This window comes from Numida meleagris, chromosome 2 (assembly GCF_002078875.1).
Source record: "Numida meleagris isolate 19003 breed g44 Domestic line chromosome 2, NumMel1.0, whole genome shotgun sequence".
Lineage (NCBI taxonomy): Eukaryota > Metazoa > Chordata > Aves > Galliformes > Numididae > Numida > Numida meleagris.
This window is the reverse complement of record NC_034410.1, coordinates 59,414,594-59,435,426: the sequence shown is the minus strand read 5'-3', so window position 1 is coordinate 59,435,426 and position 20,833 is coordinate 59,414,594. Positions and strand designations below refer to the sequence as shown.

Sequence of the window (20,833 nt, the reverse complement as noted above, 5' to 3'; positions counted from 1 at the left end):
TCCTGTTTAGCATGTCAGAAAGGCAGGATTTTTATTTTACTGTCTGTTTCTGCAGGCTAGATGGAGAGCTGCAGTGCTACTCTGTCCCTCTAGTGATCTATGTGAGTTGTCAGCAGTGTAAAGCAGTGAAGAAAGGAATCACAGAATCACAGGATGGCTTGAGTTGGAAGGGTCCTTAAAAACCATTCAGTTCCAAGCCCCTGCTGTCAGCAGGGTCGCCAACAATGGCAGGTGCCAACTACTAAATCAGGTTGCCCGTGGTCTCATCCAGCCTAGCCTTCAATACCTCAAGGGATGGGGAATCCCCAGCTTCTCCATTTGATGTGTAATGAAAAACAAGGGGCTGGAAGGATGCTGGGTATCTGTATCTCATGAAGGTGCAGTTGTTCCCATGGTGGGTGGGTGGGTGGGTGGATGGATGGATGGATGGATGGATGGATGGATGGATGGATGGTTAAGGAGCTAGCTCAGCATCCCTATGCTGTGGTTGCATCACTCTCTGCAGGCCCTAGGCAGGAGGAGTCTCCCCAGCTGGAGGTCCTAGTGCCTGCTTCAGGTCAGACTGGGATGCTGAAAGCATCAGAGTAACATTTACTCAGCAGGCAACAGTGAAAATGGAGAAGACTGTGTTCAGTCTGGCCTGGACCTCTTCTAGCTTCCTGAGGCAGGAGTATGGTCCAAGCACCTGTACTGTGAGGTCCCCACGCACTTATCAGCATCCACCACTTGCACGCAAAATTAGGAAATGTGAAGTGATTCAATTGCATCCAGGCCCATAAGCAGCATGTGTAAGGGTGTGATTTCGCTGCCTCCCGCTTCCTGCATCTCTCCCACTCTGGCTGCAACAGCCGTCCCTGCTGGTTTATCAGCTTTTCTGTGGAGAAGCCTATTCTTCATTTTGCTCTGCAAAATGTCCAACGCCCGAAACAGAACACAGTTAAGGAAAAACAAAATGCCCCTCACGCCTCCTCAGCTCTTTCCCTCCCTGCCAGTCTGGCAGCAGTGAGGTGGGTGATGGCAGAGCTGTCAGCACCAGCAACCAGCGGTGACACTAGCTGTGACACCAGCAGTGACACCAGCCGTAACAGCAGCCTCTCCTCGCTGGTCTCCCTTCTGAAGGCAGCCCTGCATCTGGAGGGTGCCAGGGAAGGGAGTGCTTCAGTTTCATGGCGGATGGATCGCAGGGCTGTGAACAAAGACCGTCAGCTCCATCTCACCAGCTGGTTCTCTCAGCACTTTTCACAGGAAGTGTAAAGAGAACACATTTTACAGGAGATATTTATCATTACCCGGTACTACTTAAATATAGCTCGTGGAGCAGGTTAGAGCTTGTTAGGCTTTTATCTTCTCGAGTTGGAGGATGATGTATTAATCCATGACTGCTGCAGCCTCAAGTGAATTGCAGAGAGTCATCCCCTGTGAGTAAAGATAAATGACATTTCGAAATTAACCCATTACGCAGTCTCTTCCAATAAAGTGCTTACTAAAATATTAAATTGTAAATGAAGATGCTTCAGGTTTCGTTTGAAAGCCAGAAAGACGCTTAGACGCAATTCCAGTAGTGTCTGTCTTCTTTCTCTCAGAGATTTCATCTCTTCTGAAAGGTTTGGGACTGACAGCCCCAGAGGACAAAATCTGTATTAATCTACTGAGCAGGCACAGTAGCTACAGTGCAAGCTGCTCTGTCCTGCTAATGTATGTGCTGCAGCCTCTGCTGGGAGCGGGTCAGTCCCAGGGGGTGCAGTGTTAGCTCAGACTTTGCAGCGTCTAACCTCAACAAAAAAAGAAGAGCTGTTCAGCTCATTATTAAGCTGCACCTGCATTAATTCAGCTGGCTCTAACTGTTTTCTTAACAGTTATAAGGCACTGCAGGCCTGCTAAAAACTTTGTAAGTCTTCCAGATTCAGCTTGACCCACAATGCACCTTCGAGTTTGGCATTGCTCAAATATTTCAAGAAGGAATACAGTAATAATGCTGAAATTCACATTCAGCTGCCAGTGACTGAAAGGCTTGGCAGTGCTGGTGGTCTTCTAGCTTGTCTCTACACACCAATGTAATAGGGTTGCACAGAGCTAAGACGATCCCTATTACTCCAAAGCAAGCCACTCTGTTTTTTAACTAGTGTAAGGTGCACCTGTGCAGGTTTTATAAAGTCAGTGCTGGTTAGGTTTGCCTTGGAACAGATACCTCTGTATAAATATCTTTGTTCCAGGCTAACATCTGCATGCGTGATAACAAGAAGCAAGCGACAAAGCTTTTTCAGCACTTCCCTCCTGCGGCATACCCCGTCGCTGTGGTGGTTTTTATTCTCTGAACATGGAACTGGCATGAACCTGATAGTGTCAGCTCCCTTAAGAGCAGCTGCCCAGCAGTACTGACTTGCACTTCCAGCCTCGGCTGGCTTCAAACCAGCGATCCAGAGGGCGGAGCCTCTCCACCACCTTATCTATCCTGGAAGTCATCAAGGCCAGTGTCTCGTTTTCTTTTGTTTCTGCTCATTCAGTTGCTTTCATCTCATCCCAGTTATGATTTTCCTGCAAGGCTCTTGATTACCTTCACATGGAGGGTGTTTGGAAGACCAGATACGGCCCGTAGAGGCTTGGTGTCGCACAGTGTGGCTTGGGGTGGTGGAGCTTCCAGTAAGAGAGAGGGCTTTGCAATTGGCCTAGGATGTCTTTTTGAATAAGCCTGAGAACAACTGGCACAATAGTATATCCAAACAACTTTGGGACTTGAGGTTCCTGAATGTTGTAGAGGTGTTATGGAAGCAAAACTAGGCCTACTCTTATGGAAATAATTTTAGAAGGAAAGTTTCTGAAAGTCTGGCTTGGTCTCACTGCCCTTTTTGTCAACCTGTTGTTAGCGTGCTACTACTGTGGTTTGGTTTATTAATAAGTTCCTGATATAAGGAAGGCCTGGTGTTGTTCCCATTGCAATAAGTGACTCTGAGCATGTGGAAAGGAGCAAGACTTCAGGTAATCACTCTTGAAAAGTGTTGTATTAGTTTTATTATCTAAACAGAATCATCCTGTTGATGGCAACTGCTCTGCATCCAGTGGCCACGTTCTGCAGGTAGGGGATGAAGAGGAGAGGCTACCTTAGTTTAGCTCTTCTTCAGAGATTATACTTAAAAGCCATTAAATCCAAAACAAATGGCATTTCACATGCGTATTGAACACTGTTTGATCACTGTTTGAGATCAGCAGTTGCCTTTTTTCATGTTTGTCCTCACCTGCCCATGAAGTGAGGATTCTTTGCAATGCACGTGAACAGAACAAGCCACTCTTCCTGCACAGATGTAAGAAAACCCTGTCAGCCCTCTTTCACCACATGCTTATGTATGTGGTTAAAATGAGAGTAATGCAAAAAAGTCAGGCTCAGGAACGCGTTGAAGGTGGGAATTAAAGCCTGGATGTGCGCACCAACCTTCTCATTGTGTTTTCCATAGGCTTAAAGTTGGTGGGCAGGGGGGTGGGCACAAAACTGAGCAAAACTTTTTTATAGGCATCACCACGGTGAATGTTCATAGCAGTTGTAGATGTTTTTAATGACAGGCTGTGCTGGTGCAATTCTGCTGTTTGGGCATCAGTGAGAGGGACGTTACCCGCTGTACTTTTTCAGTTTTTAGTAATTTTCTCCCAGAGTCAGAAGTGTGTACGTGCAGTCTCTGTTCTGACTCAGCCTCGTGTTGTTAGTGAGAGTGGCATTTTAACTGATAGCGAAGCAAGGACAGGAACTAACTTTAAAGACCAAGCAAGAATGACAGAAATCACAAAGTGAGGAGAGTAAAGAAGGCAAATGCTAAAACAGTAGTTCAGAAAAGAACAAACAGAGTGTGGGGGGAAACAATTTTAGACCAGAACCATAGAGAAAGTGCTTGTCCACAGGCTGAAAATGAGGAGAGCTGCCATTCCTTGTCAGACCAGCCAGATTTTGAGTCGAAGCTGCTGAGCGACAGTTTTGCTCTAGCCTGGTCCCATGTCTTTTAATTAACCAGGGTTGTCATCCACATCTTGGAGATTTTGATGTGAGTGGGAGCTCATCTCTGCTGATTTGCTCAACGCTTTGCATGCAAAAAGCAGCAGCTGCAGCTGGTGATCCCAGGGCTGATTTGTCTGCAGCTTGCACTGGAAATGTATCTGTAAATGAAGAAAACTGCGTGGAAGAGGCACCTAAGCTAATTGAAGCATTCAGACTGTGCAGTAGGTGGTACCGAGCGTTCCCTCGGTTTTCTGTTAGCTCACAGTTTATCTGTGGTATGTGTGGGGCTTTGATGGACACAAGCAGTGCAAGCTACCATTACATGCAGGTGCTCCCTGTGGATATGCTGCAGCTTGTGGTGCTCTCCCTGCTCCCATGGGGCTCTCGCATGCCGTGCATTTCAGTTAGTGGGTGCTGAGAACCTCAGCAGAGATCTTGGGCAGAGATGTGAGCTAAGTGGCACAGCTGAGGCACTACCAATGTTACCTCCACATTTGCAGCTCCTCACTGGAGCGGTTTCAGCACAGTTGTGCTGACTGGCATCACAAAGCGCAGCTGTCAAAGTCACCTGTTAAAATCTGTCACTTTGGAGAGTCTTCAGCATTTTCAGTGAAGAGGTGTAATGAGCATATTGCCACCCTTGCCAGCAGTCTGCTAGTGAGCTGAGGTTGTCCTAAGGCTGGTCTTTGTTAGGAGGTTTTGCTGGTAAAGCTGTAGCAGCGCAGTCTGTATGTAAAGCTGTGGGAATGCAGTTTGGACTGTTAGGAGATCTTGACCAATTTCTTCAAACACCAAAAGCAATGTCTGTGCATTGGTGTACACTGTGTCCCTCCTTCCTCCTGAATGGGATGGGCCAGCGGTATGGGTTCTGCCAAGATGCTGTAGCCCCTTCAGCCCCATTTCACCAGACAGCAGTCCCTTCTCTCTCTTTCTCCTTTTCCCTCACATTAAATTGGCACAGTAGCTGTCATCTCAACCCGGCTGTGCATCAGAGAAGATACTGTGCTGCTTCAGCAGCAATCTGAGCCGAAAGGAAAGGTTTTGCAGGCAGTGTTTAACCCATGGGCAGTGAGTTGAATGGTGTTACCACAGAAGAAGAAAGGCTCTTTTTCTACTTCGACTCATGGGTTTTGCCAACTGGGAGCAAGGATGTGAGTTTTCATGTGCGTGGATAATCAATGTGGCAACGTTTCCGAATGCTTCGGTAGGTCTTGCCCCAGCTAGGAGAGATTTAAATCTAATTAGAAATCAGAGCGAAGAGGGAATGGTATTTCTGCACACAGAATTTCCAAGATCTCAAAAAAACGTCTCATGCTATCATGGAAGGAAACCTTGAAAAACTGAGATCAAGTGAAAATCAGGTAATAGGTAAAAATATTTTGTGAGTGTAAGGCTGTACAATGAATCCTGTTGCTCTGGATACTAGCTAGAAGATGGCTTCAATTCAAACAACATTTTTTGTGCTGCTCTGGCATGCTTTTTAATTTTATCTTCATTAAGAGTGTGAAAAAAAGCTTTGTTTTGAACCTCAAAATTGATTTTTTAATATTACCGGGAGAATCTTTTTTAAAATTCCAGCAGTTTTCCCCAGCTGTGAATGAATTCAAACATCTATCCCTACAACAGATTCCTGTGTGAAAACAAGCATTTCGTAATGTGAATTTTTGTTGAAAAATTTATCAAATCACAGAATCGTTGGAGTTGGAAGGGACCCCTAAAGGCCATGTAGACCAACTCCCCTGCTACAAACAGGGACACCTACAGCGAGCAGGTTGCTCAGAGCCCCAAATTCTTGCCACTTGTATTAGAAACCATTAGACTTCCTTAACTTTGGGCCAAGGGCAACAGTGGCCATGTGGCTTATTTCAGTTGCAGTTTCACTGGCCATATAGCAGTGTTGCCTAGGTTTTTCTTCCTCAGCAGTTGAGTAAGTTGTGGGCAATGACACAGTTGTAGTCACCCTGGTTGTATGACCTAGCGGCTGTTCCATAATTTTCTAACATGTCTGTCGTTGCAAAGGGATTTTGTATCATCTCTTGCAGGAGCTATTTTTCATTTCTAAGAAAACTTAACTTCCATTTGTAAACACAAAACAGAGAACAAAAAAAAAAAAAAGAGAAAACATATTTCATATCTACCATAAGGAGTCTCCAAGTCAAAAACCACACATGAAGAGGAAACTCAACCAAACCACGTTAACAGATGTAAACTCATTGTGCATTGTGCATTCAGAAGAAAAGATCAGAGGAGGCAGAGAGAGAGGGATCGGTCAACAAATTAGATGCTGAAGAATCCCTGAGAGTGTAAGTCATGCCAGAAAAAAAATCCCTTTTCCTTTTCACCATAGCAATGGCAATGGCACATGATGTTCCCATGGCCATGGTCGGATGCATCCCATCCATCACTTTGCTATCACTGCTGCCGTTTATGGGTCAGAACCACGGCGTGTCTGAAAGCAGGCTGGAAGTGCTGCGATGTTCCCTGTTCATCCCACTTGGAACGAGCCTCTCGCTGAGATAAGGCAGCTTTTGTGAGGGGCTCCCCAGAGAGCTTTCTTCTCCCAGGAGATTCTCTCCAATGGGTTCTACTCTGCAGTGGGAGGATCTGAGCCTGTTTCAACTGTTTTCTTCTCCAGGAGAGCAGCGCTTAAGTGCTCATTTGAAAAGGAATGCACAAAGGTTTTGAGCACTCAGACCCCCAGCTGAATCTCATTCCCTTCCCTTTATTTTGTGAGAGTGCTTTTGAAAGGCCCTTAGCTGACGCAGAAACCAAAAATCTTGTCACTAGTGAGGTATGGCTGGTTAGAGGACAGGTTTTTGTACTAAGTCTTGCCTTTGCCTCAGTCTCGGGGATCGCTTCGAAGCCTTGTAGGAAGTAACCACTGGTACATATTGGCAAACTGCAGTCAGACATGCCTGTCACTACAGAAGGGCTAATGCACATTTGCAGAGCACTGTGCGAAGAAGCTGTCCGAGCTTGTAGGGAAGCCTTGTCAATAGAGGGTGCACGGTCATGAGCGGGATTCATTGGTGCAGGTCCAAGGAGTGCCAGTAAGAGCTGGACCTGCACCATCAAGTATTTGTGTGTGATCGGAGCTGTACAGTTAAGTTGTACCTGATGTGTAATATGCTGAATTTAAAGGTCAAGATCGCAGTGCGTTAGCATCAGAAATGAAACTCTGGAAAGGTGAATTTCTCTGTTGAGGAAGCTATGGAGTCCCTCTTCGTAGCTGAATCCAGGGATAATATGAGGGTTGCTCTGAAAGTAATGCCTCTTGTTTTATTATGTTCTCCCACAACATCAGAGTTGGATGTTGGTGGAACGGCAGTAGAAGCTGAACCTTCCCACCAATACTCCATTGCATTCTGTTGCCGTGTGACAGCTGGCAGCAGAGGGGCAGTCTGACAAAATGGCGTCTGACGTGGAAGAGTGTATGGAGCAAAGGTGTGGAATCCTCCATGTGGAAAAAATGGCACCTATTGACATTCATCAACGCTGGCTGAGTGTTTATGGAGACCAAACAGCTGATGTGAGCACAGTGAGGCGGTGAGTGGTGCGTTGCAGCAGTGACAGCAGCGATGTGAAAGGCAAGCCACGATCAGGACAGCCATGCAGATTTTTACGAGCGTGGCATGCAGGCTCTTGTTAATCAGTGCCAAAAATGCACAGCTGATGGTGGTGACTATGTTGAGAAGCAGTATTTTGTAGCCTAGAATTTGTTCCATCAAATAGTGTTATTGTGCTCTTTGTATCTGTTGTTGTTTCTCTGGAAATATATATGAGGCATTGCTTTCAGAGTGACCTACATAGATTTCAAAGGAGCCCCATACCTTCTGATCGCCTCTGCCATGCTTCCTAGTTCAGACCAGTGGATGCAGCTAAAGCCAGCAGCTTTGAAGAAGAAGAGATCAACATTTCTGTTTCAGGCTGTGTTTGTATAAATAGGCAGCTGCTTGAATGTGCTGAAGTGTGAGGAATGTGAGCAGAGAACAGTAGAAGTGAGTGGAAATCTCTGAGAAATACCACTGAATACATTCGAACACAGTTCAGCATTTTTTATGGGCATCATTTGCATTTATACTGTCAACACAGTGAGGATGAATGGAAGTACAATAAATGATTCGTACAATTTGAATTTTTCGGTGTGTGCTTGAGACTTGATTCTGTTTCACCAGCAGAAAAAAAAATGATTTTTTTTCCGTTGTTTCGGGGATTAGGTAAATCCCATGAGTGATGACAACAGACAGAACTGGGGCTTGCAAAGATATGGAAGGGAAAATGTGCTTGACACTTGTGAGAAGTGAACTCTGAGCTGGCAGTGCCGTTAGACACACAAGCCTCATTTCAGAATGCTGAAATATTGGCTTCTCATTCTCCTACCTTGAGTCATGAAACCCCACATTCATCTAATGCTTCTTTCAGAGGCAGAAGTGAAGTGATTCATATAAAGAGCCAGAATGCCTCAAACCACATCCTTTTTCTTTATCTAGATTGAACTAGAACCTTTACCAAACGGTGGATCATTTGGAATTTGTAGCATCCCTAGGCTGTTGTTCTTCTTTTACTCCCTTATGTACACGTGTCTGGTGACCTGCTTTAGAACCGGTATAGCTAATTCTGATGTTAGAAATCACTCCTCACTGGATGTTCCCGTGTGTGTGGGAGAGAACCAGAATGGAGCCTTACTATGGTGTGGTGCCTTGGTGGAAGAAAAGGAAGTTGCTGTTGGAAGAAGACTTGAGCAACTGCTTGGGTGGGAGAGAGGAAGCTAAGATGAGTGCTGTGGGCAGATGAGGAAAGAGTTGCATTGTCTCTTGAATGAAGTAGTAATGTCAGGGAGGTGAAGTGGAAGGAACATGAGGAACCTCAAAGCTTTGGATCTTGTTTAGTGAACGGTTAGAAATAGGGACAATGGTAATGAAAGAGACAGTGTTTAAGCTCTTGGATGACTTAAAGGCCCTTAGCTGAAAATTGAACTACCAGTGGAGGAGACTAACTTGAATGTAGAGTACTTTGAGGTTTGGCTGATGCCCTGCACACTATGGAAGGCAGAAGACCAAGAACTAAGAGAAAGAAGTGTTACACCTTCAGACACCTTTTCTTGTCTTTCTCTTTTGGAATTCTATTAGAGTAAAGGCAACTGGAGTAGTTTTTGTTTTCTAATTCGTTCTTCCTATGTGCTGTTGTCTGGTACAGTCAAATAAGCACTGTTCAGCAATATTTCACTGTTTGTTCGTGGTTGAGCTGCAGTACATAGCATACCATTTTAGCCCGTGTACCAGGTGTTAGTGGGTGGTTCCCCAGATGCTAGTAGGTACTTAGGTGCTCCTCAGTACATACACCTACAGAGAAATTCTGGAAAGGATACAAGAGCTGGGGCCAGAATAATGAGTGTTGGTCTCGGGTCTTCAGCTTATGTTCTACGGTGCATCTGAACTGCAAACTTGTAGCTAGGAGTTGGACTTACATTAATCGCCCTTTCCAGCTTCTTTGTTGGAATGTCTGATTTGCTGTTCGTATCATGGATCATGTTCTGTTGTGCTGGGTTTTTTTGTCTGAAGAGAAGCAACTTCAGGACTTGCACCAGGGACTATGGTTTTCGTTATTGCCCATCTGTAAATAGTACTGCGATGTAGCTGCAGTGCTTTGTATCTCCATGTCAGTTACGAACTTGATCAGAGTAACCTGCCATCCTGTATTTTTTTGCACAGGGCAGAATGAGATAAGGGGGAGAGATGCTGACTGCTTTCATGCTATTGCACAGCTTCCGCTGTGTGAAATGTAACACCTCTCCCCTTTCCTTAGTGCCCAGCCTGGCTCACTACATGAAGCTCTTCACAGTAAGTCAGCTCTGACTCTCAAGGCCTGCTTTTTGGAATAGTCATAAAGCAGCTTCCTTGTAGCTTGCTGGAAAAAAAAAAGCAGTGAAAGTCATTCTGATGACAGCTAGAGGGAAAAATAACGTTCCTTGCAAGCTTACATGTAAGGACTAAGGAGAGCAAGTGCAAGAGCTGAGCAAGGGATGGGGTTCTTATTTGATGCTTGAATGCTAGAGGGCCACGGGGAGTCTTACGTTTACAGATATGAGAGTCAAACAGATTTCCATTAGCAATTGCTCCTAACATTGGTTGTGTGAAGCTCCCCTTCTTCCTTCCTTCCTTCTTTCCTTCTTTCCTTCTTTCCTTCCTTCCTTCCTTTCTTTTCTTCATTCGCTTGTTTCTTTTCTGCTTTGTTCCCTTCTGCTTGGATTAAGCTGTGCAATATATGTAGTATGTGCAAATGAAAGGGTAGGAACCTTGGAGCAAAATCAGTTGAGTCAATCCTGCCACAATTCCTGTTTTTTCCCCCTAAATAAACAAATGAATTAATTAGTCCATTGCTCTGGGGAATAACTCTGCTGCTTGCTGGCTGCACTCACAGGGCTGCTCTCAATTCTACACTCTCTGGAGCCTGCATCTGCCCCCACCACAGCTTCTGAGCCCCCAGCGCTTTTTGGGAGGCTGTGGCAAAGGTACATGTTCACCCAGGCTCCATGCAAAACCCATGCCCCCGCACAAAGGCTGACGAATGCTAGCTCACTCTTTTTCTTCTCACCCCAGTGGCTGCTGTGAGCATGCTCCCTGCGTGCGTGGCACTGGCTATTTGCCAGGTTTAGTGTAATTTTTTTTTTTTGAATGAATGAGTGAATGAATGAATGAACACCTGATTAAGTTAATGAAGCTGAGCCAATGGTGGGAGGGAGTGACTTGGCTGCTGACTGCTCTAAGAGATCTGGCAGCGCATTAGACTTGTATAACGCTTTACAGCTCCACGCTGCGCTCCATATGAGCCACAGGAGAGGGCTGCAGTAATTACTGGGCTTTTCGATTGAAACCAGCTGCAGGTAGCTCGTCATCCTCTTGTCCATTTTGCTGGTGTCGGGGGTAACTTGTCGCTGCACCTCGGATTCCGAGTGGCAGATGGGTCAGATGCTTTCACAGAGCAATTGCAGCACTGAGAAGGCGTCTTTGTCGCTCAGCAGCTTTTACACGAGGCCCATTCAGATGGCCGAGCTGTGATTCACAGACCTGCGTGACCAATGGAGGAATTTTTTAGTTCCTGAGTTCAAGACTCCTACATAAATAGCCTTTATGGGAGTTCTGTGATTTATTTTTCTTCCCTCCGCTGGCTTGGAGAAGGGGAGCAAAAGGTTGTCTTGTATCTGCTTTTTGTAAGAAAAGGCATTTTTAAATCCTTCCAGTTCTTTTTGACTGCAGTTTAAAGCAAGTTCTCTCTGGCAGTCCTGGATGCTGCATACCTTTGTTTCTCACGTACTTAAATTGAGAGCACTGGCACTGCTGTTAGCACACCGCCTTCGTTTGACAGTGTTCCCTGCTTGAGAGCAAAGCTGATTTGCATTTGTAGTTGGAATGGTTTTTTTTAATTGCGATTGGAGCCTGTGACTGCGTATCCTGCTATGCCGATGTAAACCCACATTACTTCATTTTCTTTTAATGGTTTTCTGCATTGTCTTGTCAGATAGAGCAATGGGGCCATCTCGCCCTCGCTGCGCTGGCCTCAGCCAAGTGCCACTGCTGATGAATTTGACTCCCTGTACCCATTAGATCTGCTGCTTCTGTGCCTGTCGTGCAGGAGGGAAGCTCCTACAGGATGGGGAATAGCAAACTCATCCTCTGGTGCTGTGGGCTGCCCATGTGGTGGGAAGGGAGCTGCAGACCAGCGGGTTTGGCTGCCTTTTCTTTCTGCCAGCACGCCTTCCTGTGTGCACTGAGGCTTGGAATGTTCACATTGCCGGTGAGGGGCTGCGCAGGACTGGCATGGGTGATGCTGTAGGGCATGCCCACATGGAACCGACCCTGAATTAAGAAGAAAAATGAATGAATTAGAGAAAGGAAGAATAAACAAATGGATAGGGGGGGATGTTGAGGTCGCTTGCATCTTCTGTAGCACTGGGCAGGCACAGCTGTGTGCCTCGAGGCCAGGGGTGAGCTGCTGGCAATTTGGATTTGACAGATGTAATGGTCGGTGATGCTGATTCGGCAAGGCACCAAGCGTTGGCTTGGGCTGTGAGCGAGAGCTCGGGTAGAACTGCTGACAGTTACAGCTTTGCTGAATGGAGCCTGAAAGGAGAGGAATCCATTTCAAGGGAAATTTAACATGAATTCATCTCTAACACCTTACAAATGGACTAATTGCAGCTAATAGGTTAGCATGTGGAATCGAGCAGCAGAGCAGTCTGCAGGAAGGGCTCCGCTCCCAGAGCAGGACGCGAGCGTGCAGCTGGCCTTCCCAGCCTGCCCCCAGAGCCCTGCTCTCACACGAACCCCCTATCAGCCTGGCGTGGCAGCGTGTTCCTCCCCAGCAGTCCATGGGCTTATCTATACAATGGCAGCTCAGCCGGCTGCTGCCTGCTGGAGCTCCTGGCTGCAGCTTCAAAGGGGTGGAACGCCCCCAGGAGCCATCATTTTTTCATAGGGATCACACTCATCCCTCCTGGAAACGAAGCCAGACCTTTTCTGAAGTCGTTCAGCCACGGGTGGGAAAGAGAGCTTGGAAAGGAGCGCTTTGGGATGCACGGAACAAGACCGGTGTGACATATTTGCGGTGCAAATGTGTTCGTGCAGGCATGACAGTTTCTGTCACAAGTTAAAACGAGTGGCGAGTGGGTGTTGCTACGCTTATAGTCACTCGTGAAATTTTCAATGGAAAATTGTGTAGGCAGCTCCCATTGTAGCTGGGACATTTTAGATAAAGGAAAAATATCAACAAAGTAATTTCTGTATTATGCTTGTTTATAAATGAGCTCTATTCTCTCATTTAAGCTGCTGAAATGCCTCTGGGGGAATGGTGTAAGAGTCAAGGATTTTCTTGTGCAATATCAGCCGAGCCGGTCCTTCAGATCTGACATCCTGCAGCTGGTAGCAGTCAGTGCTGGGCAGGAAAACAAAGGTTAAATCTTGCATCTGTGCAGGAGGGCTTTTACAGACCTCCGATGGCCTGCAAAGGCTTAAACGTGGCACGCTGGTGAAAGGCTGTGTTTCTGGAGCACGTGCACGTGTCGCGTCAGACCATGGTTTGTGTTCTGCCTGAACTGACATCTAAGACATAAGCAGCCCAAGTACGAACCCGAATCTTCCCCGTGTAACAGCAGAGAAGTGCTTCTCCTTAGCTAACTGATGTGCACTTCTGCTGTGCAGCTCCAGGAGGTCCGGGCGTGAAGTTGCACACGCTTGCATGCATGGCTCTGCCCTCCTGCAGAGGTTACATCTTTTGGAGTCCGGTGCTCCACCCCCAAAGAAACTGCTCTGTAATCAGCAATGTCAGCTCTTGCAGTTGTGTCACTGGCCCCAAGGTACCTGACACTGCTTTGCAAAAATCCTGTTCCTAGGGTCAGATGATTAGGTGGGAAATTCCACTTTTAACTAAAATAGTACGTTTCTGGTCTTGTGGGTTGTAGGGAGAAGATAGAGACCTTGAGACTGAAAGGCCTCTCCCAGCAGAAGGGCAAGCTAAAACCATCTTGAAAAGGGCAAAAATCCCTCCACCTTTATCATGTTAAGAAATCTTCTCTTTCTGAGCTAGTACCGCGCATTTCAGGGGCATGAAGGGGCCCTGACTCACAGTGTGTGAGTGCTGGGGTTGGGCTCCACAAGGCAGGGGATTTCTCTGCTCTCCAGTGGCAGCCCTGCCACGGGCTGGGTCACGGCACAGGGAGCAAATGCAGCCTTGCCTCCAGTGCCTGCCTGCCCAGTGGCTCATGCTTAGCACCACGGTGCTGGCATCTGCAGCACATGCTGGAGGACGAGGGCTCACCTCTGATAAGAAATTCTTTGGAAGAAACGTGGAGTAAGGGATCCTGCAGTCGGTGGCGAGGGTAGCTCGGGTCACCTGCTGCATCGTTCTGCATGTGCATGGAAGCTGTCACAGAGCCGGGTGGTGGTGCCCAGTGATCAGCTCACTGAGGTCACTGTCAGTCACTCATTGTATTGTCCAGAGGTTCTCTGATCGAAGGAGGATGCACGAAATAGCTGCTCGCTCTGCAGAAACCTGTAGCCGTTTGCTGGGGTGGATTCCCAGAAGTATAATAAGAGGTAGCGCTGCAGCGGACAGTCTGTCTTGCAGATGCAGTGTTGATCAGGAATCTGTTAGTTCAGGGAGGGGAATTTCAAATTTTATTAGAGGTTTTCGTGTTCCTTATTAATGGCTCTCTTCAGTTGGCCCTCCTGGGACATCTGCCAGAGAGCCATGAAATCGGTGGGGTTGGACAAGGAAATCATATAGCTGTTCGCTGGTTGAGCTGTGCATGGCAGGGCTAATGCAATCCTGAGCAGCTACAGCCAGGAATATGCAGCTGGCAGAGGGCAGGGTGCCTGCAGCTGCAGAGCGCTCTGCAGCCCCGGCCTTGTAGCCTCTATGAGTCCTACAGGCGCCCAGCTCCTCTGAGGGTAGAGGTGCCTTCCCTTTCTTCTGACAGCCGGTGATGCTGACATTGCCCACTCATCACATTGGAGTGGGGTGGGCAGGCAGCGTGGGGCAGGAGCGTGAGCCTGCACCGTCATCCTCTGCAGGAGCACAGCAGGCACAGAGCCGGGTGCCAGGTGTCATTCAGGGGCTGGGTGTGCGGGTGTACGCTGTGAGCATCTCATTGCTGGAGCCTGGCCAGGCAGGGTGGTGTTGCCTGACAGAGCAGAGACCCGGTGCTGTGTTGAATAAAGGTGGCCAGCCCCTCAGGTTGTAACCCGGTATCCTCTCGTGGGTTTTAGATTCGTTAGATGAAATAAGTAGAAAAATACTGTTCTGGGAGGCGTAGCGAGGTTTAAAGTGCTTTGTGGAGGCATGCTGGGGCTGTGCACAAGAAATGCACATCCTGAGCTCCAGTGAGCAGTGCCTCCGGGACCAGAGTAAACCCAGATGGTGACTCCTCCGAGTGATTATTTTTCTGCCTTAAGCCTTTCCAGGAATTCATGCGGGCAGGCTGCCAGTGGACAGGGGCTGTCCAGACACTTTAGCAATGTTCCCTGTGTACAGGCTGCCAGAGATACCGAAGTCCAGCTGCTGTCCCTGATCTCTTTGTCCCCTTGACCTTTCAAGCCATAATTGCACGTGCACACACGCACGCGCTTGTGTGGCACATACACAAAGCGGGAGCAAAAAATCTCCCGGTGCTTGCTGCTGTTTTGCGTATCTTGCAAGTCATGATCGACAGCTCTGAAATTAGAGAGAAGGGAAATCTCCAGAGTCAGAAAAATGACTCGGATCCCCAAAAAAGCACACAAATAATAAACTGTGTGCCACACCTCAGAAGGCAGTATTCATCTTTCTGGGGCAGCCAGCGGGGAAGCGTTTAACCATGCCCTGTACCTCTTGCTGTGGAGGCACTTCAGTCTCCCTTCCATTGCTTTCCTGAGCACAGTCAGGCCTGTGTTATCTTTGCTGCTGCTGTTGCTGGAGCTGGAATTATGCTGAAAACTTACCACTTCACTTTTAAGTCTTGGAGCAGAGATAGACTGCTTTCTGCTGCAGATTTGCATTTCTGCACATCCCATCCTGTGTCTGTTGGAGTTCAAAGTCGAGCCATGAAGTAGTGGGGCTTGGAAAAGTGGGGCAGCCTTCGCAGCTGCGTCCTCCGCTGCCTCCATTAGGCTTGCTCAGTCCTCTTGTGCTCTGCAGGAGGTGTGGGGTAGCCCTTTTGTCACCCGTGATGATGAAAAGAGCCATATGAATGACTCACAAAAGAAAAAATTGAAGAATTATCTCACGGTGTTCTTGAAGAACATTAGCACGACTTTGGGGACTACCCAGAACTCGCTGGTTCCGTCCTATTCAGCAGATAAAACCTTTGCTCCATCTCCCACAAAGTGAAGCTTCACCAGGTGTCATGCAGCTCTGTACTAGCAGTTTTGATGTGGGGAAGCTGAACCTGCATGCCTCCACTTGTTGGTGTGGGACTGGCTGCCACCAAAGGGGCTGGCCGCACTCGGCCCCGCACGCAGGCTCCCTTTCAGCTGCCCATCCACGAGCCGCTGACTGATCTGCCAGCCCAGCCACCCCGGGCAGGAGGCTACAGTGAGCTAAACTTAACTAAGGATGACTGCGCAAATGTGAGCTCGGCGATTTTATTTTTAGTTGGACACAAAAATAAAAATCCGTAAGTCATGTGTAAGATAATAATTTTAGCTGTTGCCAAGACACAGCGAGCAACTGCGAGGAGGAGGGGAAGGCCCGTGCTGGTGGCAGGGCCCGCACCCGGCTGCCCATGCCTGGTGGGTCAAGGCAGGCCAGAGCCGAGCGGCCGTGCTCTGGGCATCGCTGGCTCTTGCTCAGGAGGCTGCCCTGAGTTCAGGTAAACTTCCTTCTGTCCTCCGACTGTCCAAGCACAGAGAATCTGCCCCAAAATGTAGGTGTTTTAGGCGGCCTGGTCCCAAACTGGCAGCTCGTGCATACTCTGGTATCTCAGCTTGAGGTTCAGTCCAGCGTTGATTTGTGGCACCTGCAGAGCGGGTGAAGGCAAAACCACAGGCTGTTTTTGTAGGGTCTGCGTGGATATTGATGTTAGCTCTGTTTTTAAAATACGGAATAATTAACTTGAGACAAATTGTATCAAACCATTGGATGCTTTGGGCTTCTGATGAATTATGGCAGGTTGGAGAACCACGGTTGTAAAGAATGCTCAAAGATAGGTTTCATCTTAGCCTGGTATGTCTTCAAAGCACTGCATGCACATACAAACATCAGGCTTATTGTTCATTAGGAGTGAGGCAGTAGGAAGGGAAATCCCCCAAAGGAATATTATTTGCCATAAGATAGCTATCATTTCTGCTGCTCAGCATTCACTTTAAAGTGGTTTATATCCTATTTCCATCTTCTTTCACATCAACTCTGAATTCTTTCTCCCTTTCTCTTTCATGTAATGCACACTTTTCTTGCAAGAATGCCTGTTGTGTGTAAGCACCTTTGCTCACAGCTCCTTCGGGGCAGCCAGAAGCACAGCTAGAAAGCAGGGGCTGAACAATGGCTGGGAACTGTCCCTTTCCCTAAATTCTGTTGCTGGTGTCAGGCAGGTAGAGGAGGGCTGTCGGGTTTTCTTTCAAAGCATAATGTGATTCAATTATGATATTTTCCTTAGAAAATAGAGTAAGGACCTGACTTTGCCCTTGTTGACTTTGGATGGGTGGAGTCACTGAGCTACATGATGCAGAGCAGAGAGGTGGTTTTGCTCCAGCCCCTTACAATATCCTGAGCTTTTACCACAGAGGGGGCTCTCAGTTGGGATCAGGAAGACCTGGATGTGCTTTCCCAGGCAGGAATGAGGCATCTCTGGGGCCAAGTTCATAGTCACAGAATCACAGAATGGCTTGGGTTGGAAGGGACCTTAAAGACCATTGAGTTCCAACCCCCTGCCTTGGGCAGGGCTGCCACCTACCAGATCAGGCTGCCCAGGACCCCATCCAGCCTGGCCTCAAACGCCTCCAAGGATGGAGTTTGCTCAGCTTCACTTGCTCCTTCCTGGAGCACCCTCGTGCTGCCCACAGCCTCCCTGGTCCAGCAGCGATGCTGCGTTTGAGGGCTCGGCAGTAGCTTACCTTACCTCCACTCCACATATAGCTGCCAGCTGCTGTGCAAATACTGTGCAGGAGGTCACGCCATGTTCCCGGGTGCTTTAGGACATGGTGGTGTGAAGGCGACGCTGTTGTTGGAGGGGAAGGAGAGAATGGAAGGGTGAACCTCAGAGGCGCAGTGGGAAGGAAGTGAGCCTGTGAGACACTGGGAAATAAATCTGACACCTTTTGGTCAGAGAGTTTCCGACCTCCCTGAAGTTTTAATCATTTTCACAATGTGCTAGCAGATGTGCCCAGGATTTTAGCTGCTGTTTACAGTGCAGCTGTCCACTGCTCCTTGAGATGAGCAATGCCCAGCTCGGTTGGCTTTCCACCTTTTTTCTCACTTTCTCAGATGCTGGTTTGAGGTGTTAGGTTTTTTGTCCCCATTCCCCAGTGCTGACAGTGTGATTTCGCCCTCCCTCACCCACCCTCTCGTTGCAGAATCCAGAGGAGCCGTTGGAGGATCGTGCTCACGGGGAGATGATTCCTCATGAAGTCACTGGATCCCTTGCAGAAATCAAATGTGACTTTCCATTTATCAGACTGAAATCAGAGCCAGCCAGACAGTGAAGCAATCACAGTGGAGGGGGGACGGCGAAAGATGAAATCCAACCAAGAGCGGAGCAACGAATGCCTGCCGCCCAAGAAGCGAGAGATCCCCGCCACCAGCCTGCCTTCGGAGGTGAAGCCGATCCTGCCGAATGACAACCACCGCACGGACAACCTAGCATGGCTCCCCGGCAGCCAGAGCACCCTGGGGGGCAGGCACAGGCCCGGGGGGACGTCGGCGGAGGTGGGCTTGCAGCAGGGCCTGCACAAGCCGCCGCCGCCGGGGCTGGACTATTCCCCACCGAGCGCGCCCAGGTCGGTGCCGGCCCCCACCACGCTCCCCACCGTGTACTCGCCCGCACTCTCCCAGTCCGGGACCCCCGTCTCCCCTGTGCAGTACACGCACCTGCAGCACACGTTCCAGTTCGTCGGGCCCCAGTACAGCGGACCATATGCCGGGTTCATCCCCTCGCAGCTGATCTCCCCGACCGCCAATTCGGCAACCGGCGCCGTGGCGGCGGCCACAGCTGTTGCGACCACTCCATCCCAGCGCTCCCAGCTGGAGGCTTATTCCACGTTGCTGGCCAGCATGAGCGGCTTAAGCCAGCAGGGGCACAAAGTCGAGCCGCACCTGGTTAGGACGCCCGGGCTGATCGCTGCGGGGTCTCCTCCACCCACCCAGCAGAACCAGTACGTCCACATCTCCAGCTCTCCCCAGAGCGTGGTCAGAAACGTCTCTCCTCCAACCATCCCGGTCCCCCTGCACCCCCACCAGACGGTGATCCCCCACACGCTCACCCTTGGCCCTTCCTCCCAGGTGGTGGTGCAGTACAGCGATGCCTCGCACTTTGTCGCAAGGGACGCCCCCAAGAAGCCCGAGAGTGGCCGGCTGCAGGCCATGCAGGCCAAGGAGGTGCTGAACGGCGAGATAGAGAAGAGCCGGAGGTATGGCATTTCACCCTCTGCCGACATGGGTCTGGTCAAAGCAGGCAATAAACCAGCTCCCCACCATTACGAGACCAGGCACATGGTGGTGCACTCGGGCCCCACCGAGTACGGCGCCCGGGAGTCCTCAGGGGTCCGAGCCTCCGTCATGGTGGTCCCCAACAGCAGCACGCCAACCGCGGACTTGGAGGTGCAGCAGGCCACCAACCGAGAGACCTCTCCCTCAGCCCTCAACGACAAGGGAAGCTTGCACCTAGGAAAGCCAACCCACCGCTCCTACGCTTTGTCCCCGCAGCAGGCCCTGGGCCACGAGGGGGTGAAGGCCGTGGCCACGCTGTCCCCCCACACGGTCATCCAGACGACCCACAGCGCCTCCGAGCAGCTCCCCGTGGGGCTGCCGGCCACGGCCTTCTACGCCGGGACCCAGCCGCCGGTGATCGGCTACCTGAGCAGCCAGCAGCAAGCGCTGGGGTACCCCGGGGGGCTGCCCCAGCACCTGGTGATCCCCGGCACGCAGCCCCTACTCATACCGGTCGGCAGCGCCGACGTCGAGCCGTCGGGCGTCGCGCCGGCCATTGTCACCTCGTCTCCCCAGTTCGCAGCAGTGCCTCACACATTTGTCACCACCGCTGTCCCCAAGAGCGAGGCTTTCAGCGCCGAGCCCCACACCACCCAGCCCGCCTACCAGGCCACCATGGTGCAGGCGCAGATCCACCTCCCCGTGGTGCAGTCCATCGCATCCCCCGCCGCGGCCCCCCCCACGCTGCCCCCCTACTTCATGAAGGGGTCGATCATCCAGCTGGCCAACGGGGAGCTGAAGAAAGTAGAGGACTTAAAAACAGAAGACTTCATACAGAGCGCGGAAATTAGCAATGACCTGAAAATAGACTCCAGCACTGTGGAGAGGATCGAAGACAGCCATAACCCAGGCATTGCTGTGATACAGTTTGCGGTTGGAGAGCATCGAGCACAGGTAACAACGACACAGGGTGGGAGTTGTGGGAGTACTGGGGGTACCTCAGTGTGTCCCAACTGCTTCAGATCTGCCCGAGGGTAGTTCTTCGCTCTTCACACCCTTCTGTGAGACTGACTCTGGCCCCAAAACCACCTGTCTCACAGTGCCGTGGAGCCATCAGGGTCACACTGATGACAAGTGTAGCCTCCTGGATATCAAATGAGATATCTATGACTTTCTGGGGGATTGGACTGCCCTCACAAGTTGTCTTACACCCAGGTTAAAGTGCTGTGGGATTACGCTCAGTGCCCTCATCAGTCCAAGGGAGGCATTTACACATCCACTAGGTGTGATCAGCGCAGGAAATCTCAGCCATATTATAGTACTCAAGGCAGTACCACCCGAGGCCCCAGCCTGTCTTCATTCAGCACTGCTGAAACACAACAGTGGTGGGTGCAGAAATAGGGGAAAGAAGCTGCTTACATTTGGAAGTCCACAGGTATGCAGAGATCTTGAGTGACATACCCTTGCCTCCACTGCCAACCGTTAAATGAGGTCTGGGAAGGGATGGATCCTGGCTCTACCCCTTCCGGTAAAAAAACCTGTCCTTGCACCATGCAAAACCAGCCTGAGACTAGGGGCAAACCAAAACACTGGGCAGCAAAGAGATTTGCCAAAGTAAGGTCACGCAATGTGTCTCTGTCAGAGCCAAGGCAGATGGGTGGATCTGCTGCCACCCGTGGGCCTACCCAAAGGTCTTCATTGCCTGGTTAGTATTTTGGTATAAATCCTGCTGTATTT

At 49.5% G+C, this 20,833-nt stretch overlaps 1 protein-coding gene across 9 annotated transcripts in view; it reads left to right on the top strand.

Moving 5' to 3' along the window:
- Nucleotides 1–20,833, top strand: part of ATXN1 (ataxin 1) — a 202,329-nt gene that overhangs the window by 171,577 nt on the left and 9,919 nt on the right. For all 9 annotated transcript variants that reach the window (XM_021387886.1, XM_021387885.1, XM_021387878.1 and 6 more), the window contains one exon: nucleotides 18,025–20,050. In XM_021387886.1, the coding sequence (XP_021243561.1) occupies nucleotides 18,185–20,050 (1,866 nt within the window). In that variant the 5' untranslated portion in view covers nucleotides 18,025–18,184. The remainder of the gene's footprint in view (nucleotides 1–18,024; nucleotides 20,051–20,833) is intronic.